This window comes from Equus quagga, chromosome 11, assembly GCF_021613505.1.
Source record: "Equus quagga isolate Etosha38 chromosome 11, UCLA_HA_Equagga_1.0, whole genome shotgun sequence".
Lineage (NCBI taxonomy): Eukaryota > Metazoa > Chordata > Mammalia > Perissodactyla > Equidae > Equus > Equus quagga.
Window position 1 is genome coordinate 72,490,238 of NC_060277.1, and position 21,872 is coordinate 72,512,109.

The 21,872-nt window shown below is 45.5% G+C and overlaps 1 protein-coding gene across 1 annotated transcript in view; it reads right to left on the bottom strand.

Annotated features, from left to right (window-relative positions):
* The window catches only part of NXN (nucleoredoxin), a 138,558-nt gene extending 121,340 nt beyond the window's left edge, over window positions 1-17,218 (bottom strand). The window contains exon 1 of the mRNA XM_046677553.1: window positions 16,739-17,218. Coding sequence (XP_046533509.1) covers window positions 16,739-17,110 — 372 coding nt within the window. The 5' untranslated portion in view covers window positions 17,111-17,218. The remainder of the gene's footprint in view (window positions 1-16,738) is intronic.
* Window positions 17,219-21,872: the final 4,654 nt, after the last annotated feature.

Here is a 21,872-nt window from a genome sequence, read left to right on the forward strand (position 1 = left end):
GATCAGGGCTAATCTTCCTCAAAAAAAAAATAAACGTGACTGACCGAGGCTGGGTAGTGCCAATACAAAGCAATGAAAAGTGCAAACTTGATTTTTATAATATGAGCACATACTAACTATGTGAGAAATCTAGTCTGGGAACCTCTTAGTTAGTCCCTGTCATCGCTCCCCCTCTCCCCGACACTATACAGTAGTGGAAAATTCCTAGAGGAATTTCCTCTCCTTTATTTAACAAACAGAAGCATGAACCCAGACTTTCTTCTTTATGATCAACAGAAGCGTATAGAAAATGCGTTCCTGCAACCTGGCCCAGGGTGAGGTTCTTTGGTTTGAGTTTGGCCTCCTTGGTACAAAAAGCATCTGTTTCTTACTATGTGGCATGTCTGGAATCCAGACCTTCTTTCTCATTTCAAGCCCAAACCCCCTGAGGGAGGCCACTACCACCTTGCAAACAGACCGCTGTAGTCAGCTTCCCAGAGTCTCCACGAAGCATGAAATCGCACCTCCAAATCAGCATCATCTAAAATGGATTTTCCTGACCACCTGCCAAAGGAACTTTTCTTTTCCTTATAAAAGGTAAAACTGTTCCCACCGAGCATGGGGAGCCTCTGTCACTCACCAGTTTTCAAACATGCATCATCTCCCCATCCCATACTTACTCTCTTTAGCTGGACCAAACGAACTTCCTCCTTCTCAGCTTGCCCCTTCATTCCCACGTGGTTATTTATATCCAGAATATCTTTCTCTCTTAATCCACTGGACTACCCTCCCCCTCATTTTAAAAGGTCACTTTCAAGTTATTCTTTCCAGAAAGCCTTCTTGGAGTAGGTGGCTGCAAGCTCATTCTTTTCCCCTGTGTTCCTCTGCTCAATAAGACACGACGAGCAAGGCTACTTACTCATCTTCTGAAAATGCTACTGACATGCTAACTGGATCAAAAGGGGGTAAAAAACCCTAAAACAAAGCATTTGAAAACTAGATGCACACTCCTTCAGGCAAGAACACCATTATTTTCTTCACAGATATTTATGTTTTTGTTACAAAAGTGATTATATCCAGAACATTTGGAAATCAGAGACCCACCACCATAGACGTCACCACCCCAACATAACTGATAAGCAATTTGGAGTAGTGACTTCAATCTTTCCTCTTCTACATCTGTTTAAACAGTGTTGCAATCATGGTATCCGTATAATTTGGGATCTTGCTTTTTTGAATACAATATCTGAATTATAGTTCTATGTTCCAGCAAAGGTCATTAACTCCATTTTTAATAGCTGTTCAACATGATTCTGAGTACTGTAATTTCCTTAACCATTCCATGATGAACATTTAGGGCATTTCCAATGTCTTACTATTATATACAGCTTTAAAGAATACCTCCATGAAGGCGAGGTAAGCATCATTATAGTTTTGTTCTGACCTACAGGATGCACACTCAGTCTGCATTTACGATTAACTGTTCAGAAAATATTCTCACTTCTAAACTGACACTAATTCCCTTTCCATTCTTAAATCAAGTACCCTCTTAAGGTTCACTGGACCCTTCCAAAATTTGCCTTTCATAATTTCTATTATCTATTTAATAAATCTATTTAATTCCCACAGCAACCCTTTGATTTTTTATGACTTGCCCACGTGAACCTACAACCAAAGGAGTTACAAGTTCTCTCAGCCGCCTCATATAGAAAAGAATAAGGAAAGTTCAGGGACAAGGGGAAGGGTTGTGCGTGACACTGGGTAAAATGCCTTTTGAGGTAGTATTTGTACATTTTTTCAAAGGAACAGATGCATTCTGAAGATGTTGTAGGGGAGTTTTCCTAAGTGGAAGAAATCGCATTTTGAACACCTCTCAGGGGCTCACAATCGAAACGACTCCGGCCTAATAAAATGAAGATCCTTCTATAATGAAAATAATAGTCACCGTCCCTTACTTTGTCTATTTCATCATTTTGAATTTGGGGGTGACGGATTTTCTAAAAATGCAGCACACTTTAGTAAATAAAAATCTATGTTAATACAGGTTGCCTAATACTAGTCACCACAAAAGACCGTGCATAATGCAAGTGCCTGGCCTGGGGAAGTCCTTTGTCCCCGTGTACATCCGAATACTCTCAGAAGGGAAGACTGACAGCCTCAAGAATGAATCTCTTAATTTATCCAAAGGGCAGGGCTCAGCAGTGGGAATTTCACAGACACTGTCTTCTCACTGCTTTGTGTCAGTCCTAGAGGGGGCCCCTCTCAGAGGACGGGGAAAACTGCTTTCAAGGCTCTCCTTAGCCCACCACACTCAGGGAGATGTCAGGCTGAGCCATTTCCCTTCCAGGGAGAGTGGGGCTTTGGGATTCTGTTCCTTGTCTCTGTGTTGGGTTCATTACTCAGGCAGACATGATACAGAGTTATCACAGGGCTTTGCAATGACATTCCACCTGAGACAGAAAAAACAGCACCTGTCAGGGGCAGCCAAGAATTCGAGCAAGATCTATTTAAAAGGCTTGGTTAAAATAAAAAAAAAAGCATATGTGTGTCAGACTCACACACACACAAAATATGTACAAAATACCTTTGAAGAGACATACAAGAAGGATAATGGTGGCTGCTTCGGGGGAGGCAAGCGTCCAAGGGCAGTGGGAGTGAGACTGACTTTTCCCTGCATGCCTTTCATTTTATTTAAAATTTTTTAACATGTGAAGGCACTATCCTTTCAGAAAATAAGAATTAATTTCAAATGCTAGATCTGTTTGTGTAAAAACTATTTGCGCATATACATTTATATATGCTGTATATGCCTATTCTTTTTCTGAAAGAATATATAAGACACTGTTAACAGCGGTCTTTAGAACGGTCTTTGGAAAGACAATTCTATTTACGACTCAAAACTGAAATGCTGGCTTTCTCTTGCAAACAGGAAAAAGTTAATAAGTGGGAAAATAGTGTTTAAGTATATGCTGAGTAAAGGAATATAAATGGCTTTTTAATGTAAATAGTAGTAAAGCCATAATTTGTGCTGTCTATGCACCCACACAAACAAATCCCACTGCCCTGGTGAAGGCACACACGTTTTATTCCAGGGATCTGGATTTGCCTGAATTACCGCCTCTGTGGCCGCATCAATTGAAGAACAGACTCAGATCATCTCAGGAAAAAAGTCATTAATGGAGCTTTCACAGGAAAGCAGTGCTCCAAAAAGCTCTTCAAAACCAGTGTTCGACCCCAGTCCCTGCAAATTAATAATTTCCACAAATCCCAATGAAAGAGAATATGTTCAAGGGGTATTAAGTAGTATTTTACTCTTAAGAACATTTGTAAAAGCTTAAAACAATGGATCTGAGGCTGAAGCCAGCGACCTTCTGCAAAATTAGGAACGTGATTTCCACCAGGAAAGTGTTTTCAGGGATTTAATTCCAATTCCTCTTCAGGCCAAACATTTGAAACGTCAGAATTCTCAGGTACAAAGCTGCACGGCGTCTAACGGATTCACGTGTACTCATAAACGGGCAAGTATCCCCAAAAGAAATCCATTTCAAAACAAAGGAAACTGCCCAAAATAAATGGACTAATTCATCCTAAAAAGTCAAACATTAAGAACAAATCTACCCACACAAGGACACTGGGTTGCTTTGTAGCTATTACTGTCTCTTGCTAATTTTGAGACAAAATGCCACACTTAATTAGCCAGCCAGATTCTCATCCTGCCTGTGCCTGGTGGGGAGAAATGGCATTAAGAAAAAGACTCCCTCAGGTTCTATTACTGCCCTAATGAGATGGCGGGGGAAAGGGGATGTTGGGATGGGGGCTACGGCAGCCACTATTGCCACACAGCCTTCAGAAAGTGCAGGATCTAGGCTCCTGAACAACTGGGGTGCTCTCAACTACATACTGACTGTGTCAGGGGTATCCGGCCCCAGCTATTCCTATAGGGTCCTCTCCAGAAAACAAATGTACCAACACTCCACACATGCCCAGCTGACCACACGACCCTCTTCCTGTAAGGTGTGAATTACATCCAAGAGGGAGAAAACGTGCCCATAAGACCATCTAACCTTTGTCAGTGATTTCATCACCACCGACCAACACATGGAAGGAGTACCGATTTTCAAAAGGACAAGAAAGGAGAGATTCTGCAAACTACAGACTGGTGAAGTTGACATCAACCCCTAAACAGATCCTACCGCTTATTACAGTTATTAAACACACACTGAGGAAAACAAGTGATCGATTCAGAAGCCAGCACAGGTTCAACCAAACAAGTCATTTCAGACTACCTTTCCTTGAAAGGGAAACAGCTAATACCCAAGTTATAGCAAGCTATGTGTTAAGGTGTCCTATGATAAACGTGTTAACAAGATGCAGAAATGTGGGCTGAATAATAATACAATTAGGCAGATTTAGAATTGGCTGGATTTGCAGTTGGTTGAAAAACTAACTAACAGACCACTAGTAGCCTGAGGAGGTCTCTTGTGGTGTGCCGTGGGACTCCATCCCCAGACTTACTCAACATTTTCATCGACTGCCTGGATAAAGATCTGGAAGGGATCACATAATTCAAAGCCCGGAAGGGGCTATGATTATTGTGGACGACCACGTCAGCATACAAAAAGATTTCAACAGACTGTAAAAACGGATCAAATCTAAACAAACTAATTCTTAAAGATGATAGATAAAAGATTTGGGACTCTGTTCTCATTTGTTCAGGTATAAAATTAGTGAAAAAGACTTTGGAGGTTTGGTTGACAAAAAGGTCAGTGGGCCAACACGGTGCGACACGATAGAAAAGCTAATGCAAGCTCAGGCTATAATGTAAGTCTGGACAGTATCTAGAACAAAGGAGGCAATAGGCCTACCGTGTTCTTGGGGCAGACCACGCAGGAATCTGTGTTCAGTTTGACTCTTTAAGAGAGGCCCCAGACAAACTTGGAGAGCTCAGATAGGAATGGCTGGCTGGTGAGGAAACTTGAACCCACATCATCTGAGAAATGGTCAAAGGACCAAGGGAATCCTTCGTTTAGGAGAGAGAAGAGTTGTCTGCAGTTCTTTAAAGGTTGGCCAGTCCCCTGGGAGAGGATGGCTGATGTCAGAATGGTCTTCTCAGGAGACGGTATGTTGTGGTCACTAGAAATGCTCCAGCAGAGGCTAGATGACCACTTGCTGGTCATGCTGTCAGGGGTTAGTGTAGATGTCTCTAGTGGGCATCTATAATTCTCCTTGCCCAGCATTCTCGTCCCCTCCCTCTGGTAACATGCCCTCGTTTTCCTTGGTGAGTCCCCCATTTCCTGATGCTCAGTCCACCTGGTTCATGACCCCACCCTCTGACAGCACAGGTGTGGGTGTGACTTGCACTTGACCAATCAGAGTATTACATGCCCTGGCATGGTGACTGGTCCTGGGACCAGAGGGTGACCAAGCTGGCCTCCTTCTGCAGGGGTTTTGAGAGGACAGGAAGCAAATCTAAATCTGCTGGTGGTCCTCACATCACTCTAAAGAACAGCCTGCCAGAGGTCAGGGCACACACAGAGACAAGCAGAGCAGAGATGGAGCTGGACAACCTGTCCTGAGGACAGCATTTGAGCCTTCCGGCCCACAAGATGACCCACATCTGGAATTCTCAGTTATAGGAGGCTAGGACCCTTCTGAACCCAGAAGTCAATAGTCTACAGACTTAGATAAAGAGGAAAAGAGGGATAAGAAAAGACTGAGAATGTGGCAAGGAGATAGACCCAGAGACAGAGACAGTTTAAATGAAAGGGAGCAACAAACAAACCTAAAGGAAAAGGGAGAGGGGAGAAGAGACTTTAGAGAGAGAGCTAACAAAGACAGTATGTAGACCTTATTTGGATTCAGACAACCAACTGCTAAAGATAAAAAAGAAAATCATAAGACAATCAGGGAAATGTGAATACTGGCTGGATATTTGCTGATCTTAAGGAATCACTGGATTTTTTTTAGGAACAATATGACATTGTAGTTATGTCTTTTTTAAAGAGTTATTTAGTGAGATGTTTATGAAGGAAATGATATGATGTCTGGGAGTGGCTTCAAAGTAATCGGTGAGGGGTAGAGGGAGTGGGTGTCCACGAATAGATGATTGTTACATCTGGACGCTGGGTATGTGGGGCTTTGCTGTACTATATTCCCTACCTGTGTGATGTTTGAAGTTTTCCATGTTAAAAATTAATAAATCGGGGCCGGCCCAGTGGCACAGCAGTTAAGTGCGCACGTTCCACTTCGGAGGCCTGGGGTTCGCCGGTTCGGATCCCAGGTGCGGACATGGCACGGCTTGGCAAGCCATGCTGTGGTAGGCGTCCCAAATATAAAGTAGAGGAAAACGGGCATGAATGTTAGCTCAGGGCCAGTCTTCCTCAGCAAAAAAGAAGGACTGGTAGCAGATGTTAGTTCAGGGCTAATCTTCCTCAAAAAAAAAATAATAATAAATGCCAGGAGAAACGTGCTCAGACCAGTATCTCTCCCAGTTCAAAAGTGAAAAGAGAACCCGTTCAGTAAAACTGAGCATCTAGGGGGCCGCCCCAGTGGCACAGCAGTTAAGTTTGCACGTTCTGCTTCTCGGTGGCCTGGGGTTTGCCAGTTGAGATCCCAGGTGCGGACATGGCACCACTTGGCAAAAGCCATGCTGTGGTAGGCATCCCACATATAAAGTAGAGGAAGATGGGCATGGATGTTAGCTCAGGGCCAGTCTTCCTCAGCAAAAAGAGGAGGATTGGCAGCAGTTAGCTCAGGGCTAATCTTCCAAAAAAAACAACAACAACAAAAAACTGAGCATCTAGTTAATCAGAGAGATAGTCTAGAATCACACCCAAAGACACGGATATGTCATCAAATCAACAACCGACAAGTAATTATTGCTGTCCTGGTAAGAAACTGAAGACAACCTAGGTTGCGTGATAGGTCGCTAGATGCAAAGAACCAGGTGCTGAGGGTAGGGGGAGACAAAGAAACACAAAAGCTGAGAATTCTTCTTTGCTGTAATCTGAATAGCCACAAAATATAGAATGAAATACCCAAGTGCCTGGGGTAAACATTTAAATGGCACTTACTATGCACCAAGCACTGTTCTAAACACTTTTCGATTATTAACTCATTTAATCCTTACCAACAACCCTATAAGGTAAATACTGTTATCTCCATTTTACTGACCAGGAACTAGAGACACACAAGTTAGGTAACTTGTACCAAAGTCACATAGCTAGAAAGTGACAGAGACTGGGGTTCAAATCCACGAAACTCAGATCTAGAGTCCATACTCTCAACTACTATGCAACAGATTTTAAACATTCACTTAAGATAATGGAGCATTTTTAAGGCCCATGGGCATAAACACTTTTATTTTTATTTATTTGTGTGTGTGTGTGTGTGTGTGAGAGAGGAAGAGTAGCCCTGAGCTAACATCTGTTGCCAATCCTCCTCTTTTTGCTTGAGGAAGATTGGCCCTGAGCTAACATCTGTTGCCAATCTTCCTCTTTTTGCTTGAGGAAGATTGGCCCTGAGCTAACATCTGTTGCCAATCTTCCTCTTTTTGCTTCAGGAAGATTGGCCCTGAGCTAACATCTGGGCCCATCTTCCTCTATTTTATGTGGGATGCTGCCACAGCATGGCTTGAGGAGCGCTGCTACGTCCACGCCCTGGATCCGAGCCTGCGAACCCTGGGCTGCCAAAGCGGAGCGCAGGAACTTAACCGCTATGCCATCGGGCCGGCCCCCATAACCGGTTTTTCAGTTGCAGTCAAATACATGCTCAAAGCTGAGAAAACACTGCCCTCACAGCCACATTCGCTGCCCTTCAGAGCTCAGAGGGTGGCACCGTGACTTCTCCCCATTGCACGTTGTTCTGACCAATCTTTACATTTCACGTCAAATCCTGAAAAAATGAGTAACAGATGAGGCAGCTGTGCTGTGAGCCACCACGATCAAAAGAAAACTGTCTTGACCTGATCACGCATAAAGGGGAAAAAAGGCAATGTCTTCTGATTTGAAACACACTAAATCCATTCCAATTTTTATCCCAGGGATATTGACCCAAAAAGACAAATAAAAAAAACTGTAAAATTGATTCATCTGGATAAAATTCTCGTAGGAAAACAAAGCAGGAAACCCTACGCCTCTGACAGCAAAACTCACCACACCCTGTTTTATGACTATGCAACAAAGATCCAAGATAAAGGCATTATTTAGTAAGTAGAGAGAGTACTTGAATTTACCTGTGCTTGGTGTCTGCATCAAAATAATCTAATGGGGAGCGGGGGATAGATGTAACAGAAAGGAATGCTGAACTTTACGCTTCAACTGCTTTTTTTTTTTTTTTAAAAAAAGGGTTTTCTGAAGCACAGTTCATACAAAAATACATTGTATATCTGGTCCAAGAGTTATGACCAGCAAGCAGCAGAAAATTTATGTTTGCTTTTAATCACAGATGCCACAGAACAAAACTTTCCATTACAGGGCTTCACTCCAGAATAACAGCACTCGGGCAACTTTCAATTACTCCACTTCTTACTTGTCATAAAGCAGAGAGCACATGTTTGAGATTTCACTGGAAGTTAGAACAGCAGTCTCTGAAAACCTCATAAAAGGGAGGACTGATTTAGTCCCAGGATCTCGGCAGGACACCTGAAGTTCGATTTTGTCTCTGAACAAAACCACGAAAGCAGCCCGCAGGCTTTGCATGGGATGAAGGGGAGTTGGGGCCACTTCACCGGCTGATCTAAAAAAAGCCAAATCATTAAAAGGCCCTTAGAAACCCTCCCCCCCACCACCACCACCACCATGGAAAGGTAGCGACAGAAAAGGAGCTCTCCCGTCTTCCAGGCAACAGCAAATGTTTTAAGCAGTTAAACTACCTCGATCTTACTAAAGAGTCTCTACGCACATCTAGAGTGAATCCACACTGAAAGCTATTCGTTGAAAAGAGAACTTTCTGCTCGCTCCTCTTCCCTGGAGAATGTTTGATGTGAACATTTTTTAAGATACGATTTCATCATCAGAAAAGACCATGGTGAATTTAAGGGAGTTCACCTGAGCCCTTTCACCCACTGCTGCGACCCTGATCTAACCATCGGCTCTCTCTGCCTCAATCCTCCAACTAGAACACTTTGCAAAGTTAAAATGCTTAATATCTACTGATTATTAGTTGCGGGAAGACATATTATAAACTCATTTTGAGTTCCCTGGAAGAAAGGTGCTAGAGAAACACAAATTGTGAAATATACAAGGATGAAATGATAGGTCTGCAGAAACGAGACTATTTTTAACGGACTAAGATTTCTGACATTTCAAAAAAGGAGAATTGAGTCTTTTCCTATTTTTGAGCACAGAATTACAGGGCCATGGAGTTACACATCCACTTGCTCATTTAAGTGCTCTTTAAAGCACCTATTAAGAAACAAAAACAAACAGAAACACGTACATACTGTGGGTACGTACAATTATACAATTCAAAAGAGGCCTAACTCTAATAGCAAATGTTAAAATCAAGCTAAGTAATAGTGAAAGTGCACATTCCAACTCACACAATGTGGAAACTACCATGTTTTCAAGTTACCAACCTAGAAGTCACACGCCTGCTTTCCGTGATCATATTATGCAATTCTCAGCACTGAAACACTGATCATCTTCCCCTCCCTTTGGTTGGTTTTTGTCCTCAAGGAGCTTACAGTCTAATGAAAAAGAAAAAAATAAAATAAAAAAGGCTAAGTGCTAGGTAGTCATGCACACGATCTATGGAAGCTCACAGAAGCATCTCACCTGGAGGGGGAAAAGCAGGAAAGCTTCTTGGAGCAGGGAAACCAGAACTGAGTTTAGAAGTTCCAAACTCAGCCAGATGGGAGGAGAGAGAGAACACCGCACAGGTGGCAGACAAGGCAGCTGGGGACCACGCTCTAGAGTCTGGACTTGACCCCAAAGGCTATGAAGAACTATGAAGAATTCTTAAGCAGGAGAATGATAAGATCAAAGTTGTGTTTTTGAACCTGTCATTCCATTCTGGAAACAGAGCAGTGCTGTTCAAGGTGGGTCTGCAGCCCAGCGCTCGTCCGTGAGCTGTTTGTTACTGGTCTACATCATGGCAAGTGCAGAAGTTGAAAGGAACACCTAGAAACGTTTTCAGCAGCTTGACATTCCAGCAACATTCAAGCTTATGATCAATGTGCCCATCTTGTTGAAAAGGACAGAGGCCAGTCTGTGTGTTGTCAACTCAGTGGGGAGCTGCATGTGGTTCAAGCCATATACAGTCACGTATAATAGAGCCATACGGGTGTGACTGATTGGAAATTAACAAAGCAAAACAAAACAAAAGTGATCCTTGACTACAGACAGTTTGAGCAGCTCTGGTCTAGAGAATCATTTCAGGGGTCAGGACTGGAAGCAAGGCGCCCCTGGAGACGGCAGCTGGTGCACAGTGGTCCACAAGAAACCTGAACTCAAGCAGTGATGGTAAGGGTGGAGGGAAGGAGTCAGAGCTGAGAGCTATTAAGGAAACCAAATCAACAAGACTCAGTGCCTTTTGGATGTGAGGGGTGGACGAGAATCAAGGATGACTCATGGGGCTGGCCCTGTGGCCGAGTGGTTAAGTTCTCGCGCTCCACTGCAGGCGGCCCAGTGTTTCGTTGGTTCGAATCCTGGGTGCGGACATGGCACTGCTCATCAAACCACGCTGAGGCAGCGCCCCACATGCCACAACTAGAAGGACCCACAACGAAGAAAATACAACTATGTACTGGGGGGCTTTGGAGAGAAAAAGGAAAAAAATAAAATCTTTGAAAAAAAAAAAGGGAAAACCATTTATAAAAAAAAAAAGGATGACTCCTGAGACTCAAGAACTCTTATTTATTTTTAAAATAATGGCAAGATATAAAGCGACAGTATGCAAGAGCTTCATGAAAGTCAGGATCAGCAAAAAGATTCTAAATTCATAGCCATTTTCTTTGAGTGCCTTTGAATAAGCATAATGGTACATTAACGAAATACAGAAAACTAAGTACCCTAGTGGTTAACACTGAGTACCTCTGGGACTTCTGAACACGAAGAAAGAAAACACATCCTATACCAAGTGTACGCTCTCCCGCTGAAACGGTGTCATGCGGGAAGGAGCCCAGTCTAGTTCAGGATGGGGCTAGCTGGAGCCCTGGAGCCCCACATCCCGTCAGAAAAAAAGAAGACCCCCACACACACACTCAGAGATTTGTTCATCCTGCAGCCCGGCTGTATATAACACAAAGCCTTCTTTCTCAGCTTTGTGCAGATATTAAAACAAGACCTTCCAGTAAAAGGAAGAGTGATCAAAAGAGGGTGGGAAAAACAAAAAACTGGAATAGAATGAAATCAATGATCTTAACCTCAGAACCCAGTGCTGGGGCTGGCCCCGTGGCCGAGTGGTTAAGTTCGCGCGCTCCGCTGCAGGCGGCCCAGTGTTTCATTGGTTCGAATCCTGGGCGCGGACATGGCACTGCTCATCAAACCATGCTGAGGCAGCGTCCCACATGCCACAACTAGAAGGACCCTCAATGAAGACTATACAACTATGTACCGGGGGGCTTTGGGGAGAAAAAGGAAAAGAATAAAATCTTTAAAAAAAAAAAACCCCAGTGCTTTCCTATGTGCTCTGGTCCACAGCCCAACCTAGCCCAGAAGAGAAACAATCAGCAAGAGCTGTGGCCAGCAGTTAGTCCGGCCTGTGCCGCTAGGTGGGTATGAAGCCCGCAAGTCTGAGCAAACCCATCCTACAGCATTCCAGAGCTGGGGAGGGAGGCGGTTCCCTGTTAGGGGGTGAGGTTTCCACTGCTCCTGAGCTGGGGCACCGTCTGTTTCCCACGTGAAAGAGAAGCAACCTTGCAACCTCCACGCTGCCCAGATTTAAGCAGCCAGGATCAGGGGAAGACACACCTAATAGCTTTGGCAAACCACAAAATGATCACCAAGTACATAATTAATCTCTCTCAAGAAGGGTGCGTCACCATCTTAAAGTTGTTACCCTTTATCCTGCCCGCACTTCATCGATCTGCTGTCTCAGGTTTCGCTGGCAAATATAAGGAGGGAGCTCAGTAAAGATCAATACCATCAGTACTTTAAGGAAAAGCATTTTTTTTATATTCTTTTGCTTTTGTTTCATTCTTCTAGGTCTTTCTCCTCAGTTACAATCTCTTCTAAGGCAATTCTTTCAACTCCTTCACCATATCCCCTTGTTTGCTTGTAAAAACCATTTGTTTGAAAAGTTAAACAATACACCTCACCACAGTTTTGCAATTCTGTAATATGATACATTCCAAAGACTCACACTGTGAAATGAATTACTAGACTTCATGATAACTTATTAACAATTAATAATAGCTAGGACTTATGGAGCACATACTATATGCCAGGCATGTGTATGTTATCTTTACAACAATCCTGTAAGGCAGGTGCTAATATCACCGGCATTTATAGATGAGGAACCTGTAGCACAGAGATGGAGGGTAACTTGCACAAGGTCACACAGCTAATAAATGGCAGAGCCAGGATCTGAACTGGCAGATGGACCAGAGTCTGATTTTCAGCCACTACGCTAGACAACTTCATTATGCAAAGAAAAATGAGATTAAAAAGGACATTAGAAATAATGGAATGATGAAAAAGCCTCTCAAGGAAAATTGCTCTTATTACTTTAAGTGGACCGTTGTCTTTCATTAGATAGATCCAAGTCCTGGAAAAAACAGGCAACAGAGGGAGCCTCTCCTGGCTGGTCCAGGCTCCTTATGCAGAAGGCAGAAAACCCCAGTTTTCAAAGCCATGCCTTTTTGTCATCTTTTGCCACCTTGAAAGTGGTCGGTCAGTGTTGCAGAAGTTATTCTCTGCGTGGCCAGGGTATTTAGAGTTGACGGAGGAAGAAGTGGAAGAGATGTTTGGGTTGGTACCAAATCTGGCCCCATCCAAAGAGATTCAAGTGAATTCTAGGCCAAGCCTCTCTGATTTAGTCTGAACCAGAAGAACCACCCAGACAAGCAATTCACACAGCGTAGCAGGAAGATTTCACTTCCCCTGGCTGGAGCAGGTAGACCAAGGATGCCGGACCAGAGCCCCCTGACACTGCTTGCCTCCCACTCCGACTTTCTCCTCCCCTTTCTGTCAGGCAGGAGGTTCTGGGACCAAGCCAGACCCCAGCAAACCTGTCGAGCGCAAGACCAACGGTCCTGCGCCCTTTGATGTAGAGCACCCGCACTGACCAAATGTTTTCCATCAGGCATCCAGCCCAGGCATAGCTGAGTCCTCCGGCTTTAAAACCAAAACCAGTGCTCTCCTCTATGATGCTGAAGCAGATCCTGGAGATAACTCTCCAGTTTTGACAACTAAGTAACTTATAGTAATCTAAAGGGATAGATCAAATTCCAAAAGTCTAACTCTTCACCACTTTCCAACTATGCATCACATCTTCTCTCTCCAGAAATCTGAAAAAACTCTACCAACAAAACAAAAAACAAACCTACTTATTAAAACAAGTCTAACTGCCTTAACTTCAGAATTATATGTTTCCTGGCAAAACTGCTCTTATAAACGCACTCAAAGTTCTATTATCATCTAATTACAATTTCTATACAGCTATTTATATGTGTGTGCTTGGAAGCCAAAAAATGAAGCTCCAATTACTTTTGCACCTACCACTAAAGCAAGCAGAAACAGGACAACCTTCCGTAAATAATTTTTTTTTAAAGATGCTGGAATTCTGTTATTTCGAGTCTTCTCAGAGCTCCAATCAAGGTGAGAGGAGCCAGGCAAAGGGCAGGCTTAACAGACATGGTCATCCCCAGACTTTCTTACTACATAAAGGGGAAATTAATAAAAGAAGAAAAAAAAAGAAATACCACACGGCATTTTCTTTCCCCACCATAATTTTTCAATTTTCTTTACAGAAATGCCAGCCAATAACAAATTAGAACCATACTCTTTGTTATCCCATTGGGAAGAAGTACATAAATGGTTTTAAAGAACAAACGTTAATGAGAACATAAAAAAATTAGTAATCTGGAACTTTGGTTTCCCTTCAGTGTAAAACAAAATTCTCTTCTTTTTTTAAAAAAGATTTTATTTTTTCCTTTTTCTCCCCAAAGCCCCCCTGGTACATAGTTGCATATTCTTAGTTGTGGGTCCTCCTAGCTGTGGCATGTGGGATGCCGCCTCAACGTGGCTTGATGAGCGGTGCCATGTCCGCGCCCAGGATTCGAACTGGTGAAACCCTGGGCCACCACAGCTGAGCGCGAGAACTTAACCACTTGGCCACCAGGCCAGCCCCCCAAATTCTCTTCTTTAAAGCTATTTTTAGAGTTGGTGAAACAAAATCAACAGGGTCCATCAACAAGGAGGTGAGCATCCAGCCAGCCAGCACCCTGAACTAGGCGTGCCCGGCGCTCTTCACTGTTTTTATCAGAGAATTCGCATCACAAGCTCACAGACTTCTAAGCACCCCAACTTCAAACAAGGGAGACAAAAATTCAAAGTTACAGAAAAGGAATTTGTTCTACATCCCTTTGGTTTCAAGGCGGAAAACAGTTCCTTTCAAAGTGAGTACACTGCTCTTGTAATTTCCAAGAGTACGTTTTCCATAAGAAACACAGCTGGAGTCTTTTTATTTGGTATATTACCAGGAGGAATAAAACAGCATCGGATCTTGAGGGGCCTATTCATGAACATCCAGGAGCGGAAACTACCTTCTCGAAAACTGTCCTTACTTTAAAGAACAAAGTGAACTAGTGGACGTGTCAGAAAAACTCTGAGCAAAAAGTAAGTTTTTGAGATGCTAACCCACCATGATCTGGGCAGGCACAGCATCAAGTGTATTTTCAAATGAGGGTCTGCTCACGTCATCCAGACTCTCATCCTGGCGGAATGAGCAGGTCCAGGCTAGGGCCACAAAACACTTTTTTTCATGCAAAAGGACTGACCAGGGCATAGAGAACCAGGCATGGCCCACGTCAAATCAAATACTCTCCTTTTTTGAGAAAAAGCTCTAAGCATTTGCAAAATATCTCAATTTGCTCCATATTTTTACTATCCAGCAGATTTATATCCCTCACTGTGAAAAACACAAGAATAGGCCTTAAGTCTGTAATATTTTACCATCATCGTATGTTTTCAAAAGCCAGAAATCATTTGTATTGCCCAGTAAGGACGTTATTCTACAGAGACTTCGGTCTACAACAGAAACTTGCTGTAACAATGAAAACATTTTTTGGTAAATCACTTTCTGAACATTACTCCTCCCCCAAAGGATCATAAAAACAGCCAGCAAGGAAAACAAAGGATTCCCATATTTTAAAGCAGAAAAGGACTGGCTGCCCATATCACACACTATCAAGCATATAAATCAAATACGGGCAAAATCGCCTAAAAAGTAGTTAAATGCCAAGTTTTGCTTCTGTGTGGTTAGTGAGCCAATGTTAACTTCACAAACCGTATTTGTTAAACTGTATTTCATACCTTAAATCCTAAGTCTGTACCTGCTTTGGAAGGGATGATTTACTTGTGACATTTGGGGTCACAGTATAAGCCGTTTGCTCTCACTAAATCTAAATCATGCTTCTCAGCAAGATTTTGTACACATAAATGAAACACATGGCATAGCATTACCATCCTCCCCAGAGGAACCGAAACGCCCGGAACAGCCCTTCTCCTGTCCACTCCATAAACTGAGATTCGGATTCCAACGTTGCATTGACACACTAACTAAGCAAGAGCAGTCCAAAACTTTCTGTTTTGACTCATAACAAAATTTCCTGAGTTTGTTTTATTAAAACAGACATTTGCACCCAAAAGAGATACTCAAAAACCCAAACTAATTTCAGCAACAAACTGGGAAGAATGAGAAGTTGACAGCGAAGTATAAATTTCCCCAAATCCTCGTTCTTCCGGTCAATCTGCACCTAGGGGACCAGTTCAGCATTTAATTCTAAGTGTGCCAAGACGACAGTGGCCCACCAACCAAGCAACCGAGATCCGCGAGGAGGGGCTGCTCCCGTGCCCGGGAGGCATCGGGGGAGGATCGCTGGTCAGCCAGACAATGAAAAGCTCCCCGGTGGCCACTCGTTCAGCCCGGGGGGCGGAGGGAGGGCGAAGGCGAGAGGCGTGAGCTCCCCTCTCGCCCAAAGCCACGGTCAGCGGCCGCCTCCCCAAGGCGCCGGGCGGCCTGACCCCGGCCTCGGCCTCCGGGCGCTCGGTCACAGGGCAAGGGGCCCGAGGAAAGCAGATTTCTCTCGGAAAGAAAGGAAACTTCCTGGTTCGAGCATTATGGGTAGGGGGCTAGCGCCCTCCCCCACCCACTACAGGTATCCGCAGGGAGTCTAGAGGCCGAGGGAAGAGAGCCCCTCCCCGCGCCCCCGGCCGGGGGTGGGAGTCACGGAGTGGGGACCCCCGAGAGCAGCCACCCCCTACGCGAGGCTCCCAGCGTGTGGGATGGGGCTCTCGACTCCTCGGGACGCGAGCCGGGGTCCGGGGCGCCGAGGGGTGTCAAACTTCCCCTGCGGGCGCGGCCTGGCACAGGCACCGAGGAGTTGCCGCGGGAGCCCCAACCGCGGGGTCCTGGGATGGAGGGCGGGCAGAGGCAGAGGACGCTGAGGGACAGGAGGGGAAGCGCGTGCAAAGATGGAGGAGGGGGCAGAAAGGGCAGCAGGGTGGGCGGGCGGTGGGCGGCGAGGACCCGGCTCCCGGGAGCGCGCGGGCTGCGCACACAGGTCGGGGGCGCCGACGAGGCCCGCGCCGCTCACCTTCCTGTGCTTCTCCTTGTAGGGCAGCGCCAGCCACGGCATGTCCCGCACGAAGTCCTGCCACTGCCGCTGGTCCTGGTCCGAGGACACGAAGACGATCTCCAGGCGGCGCCGCGGCTCGGGCTCCGCCGCCGCCCCGGCCCCCGGCCCCGGCCCCGCCCCGGCCCCCGGCCCGGCCGCCGCGTCCCCCCGCAGGCGGCCGTAGAAGGCGGCCAGGCTGGCGCTGAGCTGCGCGCAGGGGGCGCTCAGGCTGCAGCCGAAGTAGAGCCCGAGCAGCGAGATGCCGCGGGCGCCCAGCGAGTGCACATCCACCTCCTCGCCGCCGCCCGTCACCAGCTTCTCGCCGAGCAGCTCCTCCAGGAAGCCCGACATCCTGGCCCACCGCAGCCCCGGCACGCGGGCGGGCAGGCGGCGGCGACCCCGCTCCCTTGGTCCGCGCGGCGGGCGGGTGGAGGCGGCGGCTGCGGCGGCGGCGGGCGCGGGTGAGAGGAGAGCCCCGCCCACGCGGGCCCGCCCACGCCACGCCCCCTCCGGCCCGCCCTCGCCACGCCCCCTCGGTGGCCGTCCCGGGCCGCGCGGCCGCCTGGGCACAGTCCGCAGCAGCCGGCGCGCGGGGCGCGGGCTTCCACCGCGTGGCCAGAGCGCTCGGGAGACAGCCCCGGCGAGAAAGCTGGCCCGAAACGCTCCGCTCTGATGGAACGCCCGCGGCCTAAGCGAAGAAAGGAGAAGGGTCCGCCGAGCCGGCCTTTCCGAGGCTGCGGTCCGCGCGGAGCTGGACTTGGCCTCGCCCTTCCCTCCGTTTCCTCTCCCCTCCCGAATTCTAAATTCTAGCCCAACTTCTCCAGATATTCCCACAGTCGTCCCCCGCGAGTTCTTTTACCCCTTCTTGCTGTTTCCCCTCCTTCTCTCTGTCCCCCTACGCAAAGAGTAACACTTGGTCCATTTCGTACCCCACTGACCCCTCTTTAATGCCTACAGGACTTACCATCTTCACCGCACAGTTATCACTTTATCAGGCTGGCACTTATTTCTCTGTTTGTGTGTTTTGTGTTCTCTAGTGTAAAAGGACTGGAGGATGCCACCTCCTGTTTTTCGTGTGGCTTCTGATCTGGTGCTAGGCACAGGTGAAGGAATCCGTAAATACTTGTGGGTTGATCGCAGGTCGCGCTGTGGATTTTAGTCCACAGGTGGCGGCGGCCATTCCCCACCAGCGAGTGGCTCTCGTCCATCTCCACAAATGTATGCAACAGATGCCGCGGCATCTCTAGATCAATGCTGGCTGCTCTCCTGAATCGGTTCCATAGCTTATATCAAGTCTTGATAGTTGGGAAAAATACTAGGGACTTTTCTTGCCAGCTGGCAAGATGCTACCCTATGCCTAGGAAGAACCTGGATCAAACAGGTGGCCTGTGGCAAGTTTTCCGGCCTCACACACACACACAGGAAAAAATAAAATGTATACTATGCCCACTCGCAATGGAAGACCTTCAGTGTGTGTGTCAGCTCAGCTGCCAACAACCCAGTGAAAGGAAAAAACGCCCCTCTCACTGCCCTCCACCAGCCCTTTGGAAATTATTTCTTGGGCATCTACTGCCATCTCATGGAAAGAGTGAAAAAGAAAATGAGGTTTACCAGAGCCCAATATGTGAAAAGAGATACTGGCAGCCAAGCAGAATATTTTTGTTATTTTATAGCAGCTTTCTACACACACACACACATCACAGCACACTTTACAAGAGTTCATTTAAACCTTAGAATGTAACTGCAAGCTTTTGGCACAGACATAAACTTTCATGCCTAAAGTTCTCAATTTTTCTAGGACAGAACAAAGAATTGTACTGGTTCTCCACTCAGTAAGATGTTACCACACAAACCGGTGAAACAGGTAGAGGTGGAAACCAAGAGCGGATTGGCAATTCCTAAAAATTGTATCCGCCTTCTTAGCATCCACCTAATATCACCACTCCTTTCCCAGGCAGCATCTTTGGATTGAGGACTGCCTTTCTGCAGGCAAGTACCCTATCACAAAGGCGAATTCCAAGTGAATTCTTAGAGTGTCATGGCAAAATTCTGTGCCACTGCAGGGACAGTATTATTATAAAACACGTGGAAGCATCACTTTTATTTTTATTTACTTATTTGAGGACGATTAGCCCTGAGCTAACATCCATGCCCACCTTCCTCTATTTTATATGTGGGACGCCTGCCACAGCATGTTGATGAGCAGTGTGCAGGTCCATGCCCGGGATCCAAACCTGCAAACCCTGGGCCACCAAAGCGGAGGGCACGAATTCAACCACTACACCACTGGGGCTGCCCGGAAGCATCACTTTTAGTGAAAACATTTTAAAGCTATTAACATAAGAGACATCAAGTTATTAGATACCTTTAAAAATCCTGAAAATGGGTTAAATTGCTTTATCTTCTCATCCAAATCCTATTTGAAATACCCGGGAGTGGGTTATGTTAGGCCCCACGGAAAGCGTGTGAGACAGATAGAGTCCTACACTCTGACATTTTCAAATGAGCCCTGAAGAGACGGAAAAGGACCCTAAGGGTTTACATCCTATGGAAGCCAAAGAGCAAAGGTTTTGGTGTGGAAGCGGGTGAAGAGGGAGTTGGGGGGATTGCACATTTGGGTAAATGGTGAAGTCGTTACTGGAGCACTTAGCCTGGGTGCGCTAGGTGCAAGTGTGATATAAGGAGGCGGTTTGTGCAGCATGTCACTTTTACTTTTTGCAGGAAAGCACTTTCCACTGGAGTGTATCCAAACCAGCATCTGGCACCTGCGAAAGTGAGAGTTCAAACATACTGTGCACGAAATATAAATAAAATTTAGAGAATTGTGGGTGCAGCAGGCTTTGGTTAGAAGCCAAATATCGCAGCTGCCTTTTAAAGGGGTGTGGAAAGAGGGGATTTGCAATGGAAATGATTCCAAAATCATAATTCTAGTGGATGTTTGTTACAAGAAGAAGCCCAAGGAGACTCATTTGGCTTCCTGTAAAGAATGGCCAACAATCTTTGGCTTGTGGAAAGAACTCTCTCTGCTTAAGCAGTTCAAGAGAGCCACTTAAAGAGAATGTCCCTCCTGGTATTTAGCCGGTTACGTTACATGAATTGACTGACTATTCTGCAAATTTTTATTGTTTTAAAATATATATTAAGGAGCCACAACATGTCTGACATTGTACAGGACATACACATTACAGAGTTTTCCTTTGGGGAAATTGCATTCTAAAGCACATGATGTCATACGAAACTTGCACAGAACAAATACGTATTTATCACCTTTAAGATTCGTAAGTCACATTCCTTGGTCTTCAGGTATAGTAGCGTTCATCCACAAAGATGTATGTATACAGATATTTATCGATACTCTGATGAAATTAGAAAAAGACTGGAAAACTGGAAAGAGCTTAATTGTGTATCAATGAGGATGATTAAATTATGGAACATTCATCATTTGGAATATAATCTGGTCGTTGAAAAGAATTAAGGAGATTTCTATTTATACCGTATTTGTCTGTGTTCTCCAGAGAAATAGAACCAACGTATATATAGAAAGAGATTTATTATGAGAAATTGGCTCACATGATTCTGGAAGCTGAGAAATCCCAGAAATCAGCCAGCTGGAGGCCCGGGAGAGCTGATGGTATAGTTCCAGTCTGAGTCCAAAAGCCTGAGAATCAGGAGTGTCAGTTTTAGTCTAAGCCTGAGTGTGAAGGCAGGAGAAGACTTATGGCCCCACTCAAAGAGAGGAAGGGAGTGAATTCTCCCTTACTTCACCTTTTTGTTCTATTCAGGCCTTCACCAGATTGGATGAGACCCACCCACACTGAGGATGGCAAACTGCTTGACTCAGTCTACTGATTTACCTGTTAATCTTATCCGGAAACACCCTCACAACACACCCAGAATAATGTTTAACCAAATGTCTGGACGCCCCATGGCCAGTCAAGTTGACACATAATATTAAACATCACAAGTCTACCCCTTGTCACCTTGGCACAAAAATGCATCTCCTTAAACCATACTTATTCTCCAGATAAAGACAATAACAAGGTCACAATTCCGCCTAACGTGATACAACTATCCTGTGTACAACCAAAAATACACGAACCCACTCCCCAGAAGGGGAGGTAAAGTCCTTGAGTGGTATTTGTTCTTCTGCTTGATATCCTGTAACTTAAACACTGGGATGTAAAATTAACAATAGTAAATAGTATGACATAAAGGCAATATATCTTATGTTACATGATAAGGGAATAAGCAAGGAAAGAAACAAATATTTTTATTATTTCTGGCTGAGGAAGATTAGCCCTGAGCTAACATCTGTTGCCACTCTTCCCCCAGTTTTTACATGTGGGATGCCTCCACAGCATGGCTAACAAGTGGTGTAGGTCTGCGCCCAGGATCCAAACCCGCAAACCTAGGCCGCCAAAGTGGGGCACTCTGAACTTCGCTATGCCTCAGGGCCGGCCCCTACGAAGATATTTGCTATTCACACACGCAAACATATTCGTGACAAAATAAGGCAATTATAGCCGTCATGACAGTTATAGCCCTCATTTCCATAACTGGTCCTGTGATGATAGCTGCTATGTCTAACTTCTTCTATTACCCTTTCTATATTCCCTTTGCCGTTAGCAAGGCCCTCAGCTGGTCATGGTTCTTTACCTGGTGGAGTGACTCAAACCTTCATTCCTGAAGGGTCTGGGCCATTAGTAGTCCTGCCTGGATTCGGTTGCTGTAGTTTTCTACTGCCTTGATCACAGGATATAGTAACTAAGAGATGCCCTAAGGGACCTCCTGTGTTCCAGATGTACTCTTCCTTACTGCCATTGTACAGCACAGTAACTCCCTTCTTTGCCTGTGGATTCACAGGCACAAGGAGCCCAAAGTGGCTGGGTAGCAGTCTCAGCTCCAGGGCAATGGAATCATTGTTGTGTCTCCTGGTGGAAGCATTCTTCCCTTTTTATTTTTAGGAAGATTAGCCCTGAGCTAACATCTGCTGCCAATTCACCTCTTCTTGCTGAGGAAGTCTGGCCCTGAGCTAACATCCATGCCCATCTTCCTCTACTTTATACGTGGGACGCCTGCCACAGCATGGATTGCCAAGCAGTGCCATGTCCGC